Source organism: Daphnia carinata, chromosome 2, assembly GCF_022539665.2.
Source record: "Daphnia carinata strain CSIRO-1 chromosome 2, CSIRO_AGI_Dcar_HiC_V3, whole genome shotgun sequence".
Classification (NCBI taxonomy): Eukaryota; Metazoa; Arthropoda; class Branchiopoda; order Diplostraca; family Daphniidae; genus Daphnia; species Daphnia carinata.
In genome coordinates, this window is record NC_081332.1 from 7,060,399 (window position 1) to 7,071,870 (window position 11,472).

General features: G+C 37.8%; 1 protein-coding gene across 1 annotated transcript; it reads right to left on the bottom strand.

Annotated features, from left to right (window-relative positions):
* Positions 1 to 10,170: 10,170 nt before the first annotated feature.
* LOC130687070 (ubiquitin-related modifier 1-like) lies at positions 10,171 to 11,063 on the bottom strand. Its single transcript, XM_057510238.2, has 5 exons — positions 10,968 to 11,063; positions 10,831 to 10,898; positions 10,691 to 10,772; positions 10,402 to 10,450; positions 10,171 to 10,320 (listed from the first exon to the last, which is right to left on the bottom strand). The coding sequence occupies exons 1-5, from the start codon at positions 10,988 to 10,990 to the stop codon at positions 10,252 to 10,254; spliced, it is 291 nt and encodes a 96-aa protein (XP_057366221.1). The 5' UTR covers positions 10,991 to 11,063; the 3' UTR covers positions 10,171 to 10,251.
* Positions 11,064 to 11,472: the final 409 nt, after the last annotated feature.

Genomic DNA, 11,472 nt, shown 5'->3' on the forward strand with positions numbered 1-11,472 from the left:
GTTATAATATTTCCCTCAACCGCCTGGTATAATTTTCATCCCTATAGTCATGCACATTTGTTGGCTTGATAAATAGCCCAAAAAATTAGCTAGAGCATGTCCTTTTTTACGTATACGGTGTAGATTTTGTACGGTATCACATGGAGATCTCGATGAACGTTCACATTTCCAAAGCAACAAACTGAATTTCTTAACCTGTAGAATCCCGTGCGTATACTGTACGCATTTCTTCTAACACAAATTCGTTTTTAACAGTATCATTCAAAATAAATCGATTTTGAAAATCCCTTTCTTTCTTTCATTTTTTTTCCACCCCTCTCTTAGTAAACTGAACGCCCAATGAGCCTTTGAATATGAAGAAGTTCGCCCCCAAAGTTTGGCACAATGGCCAAGCATTCGATAAGTTTTACGTCATGGATGAATGGCTTGTATAAAAGCAGCTTAATCCGAAAAACGTCTGAAACCCAGAGGAGAGTAAAACTTGAGGGACAAGTTTAGAGGGGGATGGTTTTCAAGAAGGAAACCGTCAAGAAAATATAGAAGACATGGAGAGAAGAAGAAATCGGGTGCGTCAGTACGATAGTGTTCACTATGGAGAAGCAGTATGTGTTTAGAAGAATGAATAGACCAGGTGTTGCCCTTCCCTTTATTCAGTCTCAGTTCTTTTGTTGCTGCTGCAGGGCGCCTCCGGTAGTCACATATCAATAAAAATCCAAGCTATGATGTGAAGCTACATTTCTTCAGTTTGATGGTCGTAGCAATAACAAGAAGACATTGCAGATGGTAAACATTGTTCTAGTGGCTTACATCATTAAAACGCAAGTAGCTGATGTGAAGCAACATTTCAAGAGAAAAAAAAATCTTTGTTACGATAATTACGTAAGCATAACTGCATTTGGTAGCAGTAACTTATCATGAAATCAGCTAACATTTCTTTTTTTTTTTCTCGTTGAAATCTTATGGGTCACGGCTGAAAAAGTCGACAACCTAGCTAGCACTGATTTCAGGACAAAAATGGTATAGTTAATAGAGTTTTTCTGGTCGTCTCGGCTCATCTTTTGCAAATTAACATTACCACGTGATATGTATAGCCTATGGCAAGTATCATTCTCCCTAACTTAGCTGCTAGAAATGGCAAGAAAGCTTATAAGTAGCGCTTGTGCTAACCTTGGGCATAACTCATTCCTTTGCGTGGAATTCACGATGCTTGGTGTATTATTATTATTATTAAAAGTAATACCGTTTTCACGAATTTTTTAAAAACATTTAATACCTTACATTCAAACGTACATTACACAAATAAATCAGTTATTAGGTTTAATGTAATATATTACATTAAACAACGCGTTAACCGACTTTAGCAGGGCGTTTGGCTTCAGGAATCGATCCGCTTAGGTCACACACATTGGTGCTATCTAAACTAGAAAATGTCTTGACAGTAGGACAGTCATCCCGTTTGTTTGTATTTTTTGTCCACTTTGGCCACAACCTGTCAACCCCATTTTTCGCCTTTGCCTGTCAGGGACACACTATGATCGATGGCGGCCTCTTCATCGCTCGACTCAGGTCTTATCTACGCGCCACAACTCATTTTTCTTCGACTTCAAGCAACCTATTATATCATCCTTTGCCTTGCAGTAAGGTTTTCAGGCGAAGGGAATACAGCCAATAGCATATACTTATCTCGCGGCATGTTGCCCACTGAAATGCCACAATCATCTTATGCCTCTATTTCGACAGTCTCTTCCCGAAAACTGTATTTCTTTCAGTTTCGAAGGCTGCACATTTTTTTTCAGCTAAATATATATTTTTTTAGTATTCTTATCATGGATTAAGCCTTCAAACTCTCTTCTGCTTCATTTGATAGATTTATACAGCACACATATTTCGATAAAGAAACATTAAATGTTAAATACGAGCTTCGAAAAACATATTCCCGTTGAAAAAGCAACAACAAAGTACTATTGTCCCTACTTCAAAACTAAATGTAGACTTTTTTTTTTACCACATCAATGCATCAAGCATACATCTAGTTTTTCTTTCGTTTTAACAACCGCCACCTTAGAGTAGTTTAAACAAGCGTTAATTTGTCCATTGTCTGTTACAAAAGGTGTCACCCTGTAAAAGTAAAATGAAGGCAATCGTCTTAAACTTTCAGGAAGAAGGAAACGTGCAAAATAGAGGAAAAGAGAAACAGCGATGAAATCATGCTGCCATAACGATAGAAATAAACTCCTTGATGCTTATAAACTGGACAATGGAGGCAAAGATGTGTACGGAGTCCAATGCGCGAAGTTTTGGACCCTGGTGTTATCGGCAGCTGGTGACACACAGGATAACAAAGGACTTGGATTGGCGAGTGCAGCATAGATGCCTGGTGGCGTAGTTCAAAATCGTCGGAACTAGGAAGTTCTTTTGTCGTCACGCGCCAGCCTGCCTTTTTTTTTTTTTCCTCTCTCTCTCTCTTTCTTCTTCTTGTACGATTTCCGCTTCAGTAAAGAACATCTTTGGGACGAAAAAAGCTCCGCCCTTTTCTTCCCTGACGCCAGCAGCGAGCAGATATCCAAGCCAAAGAAACGGAGGGCGGGGACGCGACAGAGAGGTCTTTGGAAGAGGTGGAGATGTAGGAAGTCAGCTTCGTCTACTAAGAAACGATATCAAAGCCAACCGACGAGGCGAAGTAGAAGCGTTTGAAATCGACAGTTTCCCGTTGTCGACTAGTCGGTCGACTTCTCCGGCATTTCGTTGCATTGCTGTTGTTGACATAACAGTATGCAGTGAATGTTATCGGATCGTGACAGAGTTTTAGCTAACTTCACTTTCAGCAGGTTTGTTTTTTGTTTTGTCTTTTAACCTTCTTTAGCACTTTCTCTTATTGGTCATTTTCAATTGGGGTTTTAAGAGTTTCCCCTGGTATTATCTTGTTGCACGGATACTATATCATTTAGTAAAATTGAAAAAGAAAATACTTTGCGGTCAGTTGAATGCTGATATTCTTTATTTCAACCTTTCCTGCACAAGAGTTTTGAAATTTCTACGTAACATCCCACATGTAGACTCGCGGTTCTCCACGTGTGCTAAATACTGTTCGTTTTCCGTCATCGTGAAGTTGAGTCTATTGATTCACACACTTCCATATGGAAAAAATCCTGCTCCTTTTCTTTTTTTTTACCGCCAGTCGTCGGCTGTTAATACATGAAGCATATAAAGGGTCTCTAGAGAGGGCAGAATAACCAAGTTTGTGGACGTCTTTGGCTTTCGGTCGGCAATAATCGATGAAAAGTGTTCATACGGAAGATACTAGCTATTTTTCTATCCACGCGGTAATGTACTATTCGTTTGTTTCATTTTGTTCAATATCGTTTTCCATGGTGACTAGGCAAATTAAGTTTTCTAAATGGTGTTTTTATTCTTCCCTTTAGGCTTTTTTTCGTGCCTTGCCTTTTGCTCACTCTCCCCATCTCCTTTTAAGCTAACTCCTTTTAAACTAATTAACATTGATTTCACCTAAAACACTTGTTTATGTCACTAGGAATTCGACAAAGTAGTGCTATGACATTGCTTGCTGTAGCGCGATTCGAATAATTTTTTCCATCTAGTGCACTCACAATTTCGCCTTACCAGCAGCAAATAACAGAAATAGTTATTCAGTGTGTTGAATGAAGATAAACGATATTACCGAAGTGTTGTTGGATTGAACGGGGAAAGGTAGTTAAGTTTTCATACAACATTCAGGAGCATTATGGCGATCTCGAATCCCCTTACACATTGCCTTCTATGCTAATATTTATGAACTACTTCGAATACGCCAAAAACTACGGGTTGTGCGCAACAACGTGGCCTTCGCTAATCACTATCTGACCCGATACGTATTAAAAGTGACGTGCATTTACCGATTTTCATTCAAGCGAACCGATTTTACTACTTGATAAAGAGTCGTGCGTCGGTAGACCGACCTGTCAGTGATGGACATTGGTTCCAACTTGGGCAGGGAGGTCGAGCGAATCTTTTCCCTTTTTACCGATTAAAAAAGACGCCAAGGGTGATGTATGTGCGTCCATATGGCATTGCAGTAGAACCTTATACTCACAAAAACGACGGTGGGAAGCGACAAAGCTTTTCTAGCTGTTTCAGACTCTGTTGATGGATGGGGGTTTTAAGCGCCTAGTGTACTGAGGCGGAAGTAATCTGTATTGAACAGAAATGCAGTACTAATTCTATTATTGTGACCAATGTCAAGGGTTCAGATAGAAGAAAATTTTATCTAAGTCGTGAAAAACAGGCGCCAACGTAAATATATTGTGTTTTACTTACCGTTTCAGTTTTTTTTTTCTATTTTTGAACTAAGCTTGCTTATGTTATTTCCCGGATTTTTAGCGACATCAGAGGGTCTTTTGCACCCAAAATATTCACACTCGACATTTGGTGTCAGCTCGCGGCCAATAAAATCTTTTTGGACTTTGGATACAATTCTAAGACGTCGTAGCCAATTACCGGCAGTTGAACAACATTTTTCATATTTCGACGATGAATTTCTAGACTCCTACGATTCCACTAACTCCACCAAATCCTAAATCAAGTTAAACTTTTACCATAGGTTATATTAATTGATTACGTTGTGCCTGTATTGCAGGATTTTCAAACATACGGTGTCGTTTCCCGTGGAACCCATATGTTTTGTTTAAGTAATTCTCCAAAGAAGCGGCTAATACTGATCGAACCTGCCAGCAAATCACAAGGTGATAGCAAAAATTAAACAACCGTAGTTGGTTTGGCTTATGATTAATTACGGTGTCCATTTTCCATCCGGGATTTTTCGATTTCCATTCTCATCCGTTTTTTCTATTCATATTTTTTTCCTTTGTTTACAACAAGAGAGTGGCGATGGATAAAGTAACTATTTCCACGTTAATAATCGCAAGCAGTCCATAACCTGTCATCGCGAGTTAGACGAAGCTGTGAAAATGTTTTGTTCAGGAGACGCTGCAGGCCCTGATTGTCCAAACGCAATTCTTGTACAAATATGAAACCAAGAAATGTGTAGGGGCATCGCTGCTTGCACGTACGCAATCTTCGCTTTCAATCTAAATTTTTTCAGTCCGAAATGTTCCTAAGAGTAAAATCGGTCGGTTAATCAAAACAGAGTGCATTTATTGCTGACATGCATCTTCAACTGTTCGTTTCCTGAATTGTCTTGCATGTCTAAACATACAGAAAAGTTGAAAGAATGTATTTTTAAGTTTTTTTATATTACGGCTGGTTATTGGTGGCTTCTTCATTTGGTTATAATGACCCAATTTAAATAAGCATAATGTTTTCATGTGTAATTGGTTTGGAATTTCAATTTTGTACGATGAGACACGTAATTCACTATTTTATAGGATCACATGCGTTTGGTTTTTGGTTTTTTCACGCAATATACCTAGTTTTGATTTGGGAGATAAGCGTCGCTCAAGACAGAAGAAACGAACGCTGTATGGTGTTTAAAAAAAGCAACTGACCATACAACTTTGTTTGAATCAGTTTTTTTTCCGTCTTTTACTTCGTTTTCAGGCCTAAATTTTTATGTTCGCTAGAATTACTGATAACAATGCGTGGAAATTTCAAAACGGAAACGATTTTCACTATTTTCAAAGCCTTTATGTAGTTTCAAACACAAAGCGCTCAGCTGTATGGTACATTGAAAAGAGAACTAAGAGAAGCCATTGTCTCCTTTTCCCAACCTTTGCCCAAAAATCTAACGGTCATGAAAATATGTGCCCTTCCACCTACTTCGAATGGCAGCTGTATAACACTGAAAGTAACAGCGAAGCGATAGCGAGTAGTATAAAATTTCGATATATCTCTCATGTTTATTGGCTGTCAAATATCGGCAAGAATGTTCTATGTTCTCTGCATATTTTTTGGTTGCTTTTTGTGATAAGTGTTAGAACGGGAGTAAAATTAGAAATGAATTTCAACTTTAACGGCACCAATAGTTGTTCAGCCACGTGCATAATAGTAGTAGATTTGCAACTGGAGTAGTTAGTCTTTATTCCAGATACATCGGTACAATCACGTGTCAACTAAATTGTCAACAAGCTGATGTTCTTGTGACGTAGCGACTGGAAAAACTTCTTTGATTGTGATTTTTTTACTAATTAAAATTGTTTTGGTTTTTCGCCGACATACAACTTTTATCATTTTTAACGAGTGGGAAGTTCGAATAAATTAATCATTTACAACTCCATGCAGACATCTAAAGGTGCACACATGAAAACTTTCGTGTACTGCTGATGCTCTGCAGAGTGCTGAATGAAAACAGGGGGAAAATGCTGTGTAGACTTCTATTCTTTTACACGCGGTTCTTCTGTGCTTTGCTTTTCGACCAATCAATCGCGTATTTGCAAAAAATGATCAATTATCGAAGTTCCTCTGAAGTTTCTTGAATTAAAATAAATTCCCCAACAAATAAATGGCATGTTCAACGTTGGTAGGAAAGAGTAGCAAAATTTGGCATTCGTTTTTTTTTGTATTGTCTACCATTTTCTTGTCTTTTATCTTTCAAAATCGATTTTGGCCTCCAAAAAGTGCAAATAAACGTTTCAATATATTGAAGAATTTTCAAAACTTGTCAGCTATCTCGTCTCACCAGGAATTGCCAAAATATCGACAAGATGTTTTTAAAAATTGTTTTAATGTAAAATAAACATCAAGAAATGGTAGAAAACAAGATTTGCATTACTAATATTTATAATATTTTTTCTTAAAAAAGACATAACAATTTCAACTCAACAAAAAAATAAGGAAATCAGACAACGGAAAAAAGGGAAAACGGAAGAACGCAAATTATTTAATTGCAAAAAAACGGATAAAGGGAAAACAAAACAAAGACTATGTATTTGGTATTATAGACTAAGGAAATTATTTTCCTCATTCGCCTAGAATAATAAATCACATGTTTTAAAACTATTGCCTGTATGCCTATAGAATTTCCAAAGAATGCGTCAGGCCAAATTGCTTTTACTTTTATCTTCTTTCATTGAAATATTATTGCTTTTCGCTTGGGCATTTGTAATCATAATCAACCGTCTTCATTTACATATATTGCATCTGGATTTCCGATGATTGGTTGCTTTTATCCCGCTTCCTCAATAGCGCACGCCTGCAATGAAGCATTGGCGGTTATTAGTATACCCAACAGTAAAATCTTGGCATAGACATGTTCACTAAACGGTCGCCAACTTGTAACTGTGTATCCATAATTTTTGTATTTAAACTTTTTTTTATTCATGTCGAATATGATCCGTTCTAACAAGCCCGCCATAATTTCATTCCTTTTTATCGTCTAAAGAAAACCGGAAGAATTTATCCACCCCTCTTTTCCCCACGGCGGGAATTGGTTCGATGTTCCAAACGGTGCTTTGGATTCAAAACGGGTAGCCTTTCCCAACGAATTGGATGATACCGTTCCCATGAACTGTGGATGCGCTTAGCATAAGAATGATCTTGAATATCTTCGTAGCTCACGCGTTTTTTTGTGCAACACTCATGCCTCACATAGCAGTAGGTACGTACAAGAGGGAAGGGAAGAGAACGACCATCCAACCCAACGTAGTTTTGTAGACTCAACCCAATGAATTTGTTTCCGTTTACTAACCCTAGCATCCTTTGTTTGAGTTGTTTACGACGTACACAGTAATCCAAATGTGTCTCGGACTTTGTGTAATCAGTTGAGGGTATTGCAATGACAGAACCAAAGTTTAATTTGACTATAACTTTTTCTTTCGGTTTTCTTCGGCAATGCCGCATACGTAACGTCAACAAAGAATAGAGAAACATCGAACACGGGCTACGATACTGAAAGTTTCCACACGGCACACACCGAATTGATTAATTCGATGTTTGATGTGTAGCACTGAAGTCATACCATCGCTGGTGCCACGGATCTTCTAAATCCTTAGTAAAATTCATTCGATCCTGGTTGTGTAAAGAAATGAAAACCCACTGCTATCGAATTCAGTCAGTTAGTCTGAAATGGCGGGGAATCTAGAACCAGAGAAAGAAAGGAATATATATACATATAGGAAGGGAAAGGAAGGGAAAAAAAATATTTCTTCAGCATATGATCTGGCTCTGAGCCAGAACAGCTCCGATCCAAATCGATCAGTCGACCCCTTCCTGCTTTACCTATATCCAGAAACTGGACGAAAAATAAAACTTACGGTTTGGTTTCCTACCCAAGAAATCTACGCGGTGTTATTCGTTTTCACATCATCGTGTTTCTTTAAGAAACCTTCTCGTATTCATTTTGTAAAACAAATTCATTATGGATGCTTTAATGGTCGGCTCGTTTGCATCAAATGGAAGCCGATGGTAAATGGACTGGATGTTAATTAGAAAGAATGCAAGATCACTTAACCGGAAATCTTTTACTCCATCTTATTACCATTTTACGTGCGTACGGCGATGGTGGGAAGGCAGGGGTAAGGGTCATAAAAATCATTAGAGGGCGAAAACCCAGCGAGAAAGAAAGAAGATAGGTACATTTTCCGTAGCGATGCGATGCAATCGTGTTCTCGCACGCCTACAAGACTCTGAAGGGCTACCGGATAAAATCTGAGACTTGGGGCCAAGAAGCGAAAAGAGGAGACCATACAGTACACGAAGAGGAGACAAGGAGAAGACAGAGAGGAGAGACGAATGAGAAAGCCACTCGTTTTGTTAGATGCTAAGGTTGATGATAAAAAGTATAGAAGCCTCTTCCTCTGTTCCTTCCCATTTGGCATCCATCCACCAAACGTCTGCACCAGTCGTATCCATGGCCATTAACCTGCAGCGAAGATGGTGGTAGAACTGCTCCCGTGCCGGTAGTCGCTCCGTTCGCCTTTCCTTTTCGTCTTGATTAGCAAAGGTTCTAGGAGAGGTCAATCATCATAGTTTTTAGTAAATCTTGATTGGCTTGATAAACAAAGGGTGTAGCCTTCGATAATGCCTTTAATGTAGAAATAACTTCAGGCCGGTACATGAACGTATGAAACGACATACGTGACAAGCTAATTGCATTAAGGTAGGCGCGTAAAGATTTAATTTGTCCATTTGTAAAGTTTCTTGCTTCCTTAGAAAGTCTCTTCAAAATACCTTTTTTCTTCCTTCAAAAGTCCCTATAACATAACGGAAATAGATTGCTCAAATTGCATATCCATAAATACTAAATTCAGCATTCTCTCACCACATGCGACATTCAAGTACTTTAATCCCGACGTCAGTTTATCGAAGAGTATGTTACAGTGTAAATATCAGCTGACAAAAGGAAGGTTTCGTTTTCTGATGGACTGTACAACGCTGAGCATGCGGCACAGTTTTTCTTTTACATTGGTAATTCTAATCTTAAAATGATTTCGCTCCCTATCACGTTTTGCAGTAGGACATTACCGTTTTTTTTTCTCATTCATTTTGACCTATACGCACTGGCCAGATAAGGTATTGGTAAATAGCAAACTGCTGGATAGGTCCAACCTTTTCCATGTTCGGTTAGACTTGTAGAGAATAAAAAAACAAACAAAATAAAAATAAATAAATGAAAAAGTTTTCCTGTGTCGACTATTGATCAACCAAGCAACAATAATATGTCGCGCAGTACGAGCATTGGCTCTGAAGCTAACTTGAGCCATAGCGGATTTCCTATCGTGGGAAATAACTATTATTTATCGCATGTTTTTACCAAAGTGATTAATGGTGAACAGAGAGCAGCAAACGTAATCATGCCAAATAATTCTGAAAAAGGTAAAAGCTGAAACAAAGGTACATCTGGCAACAACTTTTCGCCGATACAATGGTTTTTCTTTCAAGACTTTGTAACGTAATTAGAACGCAATGTAAGCGTAAAGAAAAATGAAATTTCATCCCATGCAACATTCAATATTTTGTATAACACACATGGTCGCATTTCTTGAATATATTTTTAATTCGCAGAGAGAAAGAACTTCAGTTTTCGCTTCACACCCAAACAAATTACTTGCAAAAATGAACCAGTGATTAAATAGTACGACGATGGTGGACACGATAGTAAGGAACTAAGGATGAGGTTGATAACTTGTGACCAACACCAGGTTTAACGTAGAAAGTTATGCCTACTTTGTGGATGTCAAGTCAGGCACACAGAAACCTGCTTAAGAGGGACACAAGTGATCCTTTTTGGTTCAATGTATTCACAAATTTGGATGAAAGACACTGCCAAATTGACAAATAAAAAATGAGTAAGGTCACCATCTATCCTCCGTGAAGTGTTGATATGAAAACTAAGTCATCCTTATTCTGCAAGTGATAATCCAGCTGTCCCTGTAAAAATTCAATTTCAAATATGAAATGCAGCTTATATGAATAATGATTGCAAGGTGCATTTTCTTTTCTTGATCTTACCACTAATTCCCAGTCAGCATTGTTAACAAGCACTAAAATTCCAGGTCTCCTGATTTAAATAACAAAATGAATTCTTGTTTTCCAGTACAACAACGATAAATTACCAAAATAGACAAATTTGAATTACACCACTTCATCGTGGATTTAAAAAATATATATTTTTGTAGGCTTAATTCCAATTGGGATATGTCCACGAAATTTGTTATAGTGTATTGCTTGCTACACATTTTTTTTTTTTATATTTTTGGATTTGATTTCAACAAAGTGGCAAAAGGCTAAGTTCACTTACACTGTATCTCCTTGAAGAAAAAGCTCAGGTCTCTCTTTCAATAGATTATCTTTTATCCAATTAAGCAGTTTCCTCATACTCCCTTTAAAAAGTGCAAAATTAGTTCAACCACATGAAATTCATAAAAAAAAAAAACTCACACGCTTCCTCAGCAGGCAGATTAATTGTATGATGCTTGATTTTTCCAAAGAGTAACTCAGCTCCACCACTACAAAAATCATATTACACACTTCATTGATAATTGCCAGTTAAGCGCTGAAATATAAAAATTTTCCACCTGAAATTCAAGGAAACTTCCATGACAGAATCAAAATCCGACGAGCGACGATACTTTCACGTGTCACTACTGAATCTTGGTTGGTTGACATTTGTCGACTGCTTGGCGGGTTAGGGTAAAGTGCGGACGCGAATTGAAATCCGAGTAAACTGCGGACTTACAGGCGCGAACTGGGTCGGAATCTCCAATAATTTTGCAGGAGCCCCATGTTTACAGGCTGGTCGCGAGGCAATATGTACTACATAGTACATAATCGCGCCTACAGTTTTCTTTATGGGGAAAGTGTGTGTTGTCGCCCCTAGGGCTTTGATTTGGTTGCTTTAATGGTGAAACCGTTAAAGTTAAACCAGTTAAACAAAAATGCGTGTAGCGCATGTCTTAATTTTTTCGAAGCGAATAATATGAATTAGGTTTATATAAATTTATATTTACAATATTATGATAATGTACATAAATGCTACAATATAATAAATACACATACAGTATATACAGTATATTACAATTA

What these genes read in the sequence shown, in the direction of transcription:
- LOC130687070 (XM_057510238.2), bottom strand. Translation starts at nt 10,990, where the DNA reads ATGGAAGTTTCCTTGAATTTCAG. An exon ending in TTTCTTCAAGGAGATACAGT is followed by an intron (nt 10,451 to 10,690) that starts GTAAGTGAACTT and finishes TATTTAAATCAG; the next exon opens with GAGACCTGGAATTTTAGTGC. An exon ending in ATGCTGACTGGGAATTAGTG is followed by an intron (nt 10,321 to 10,401) that starts GTAAGATCAAGA and finishes GAATTTTTACAG; the next exon opens with GGACAGCTGGATTATCACTT.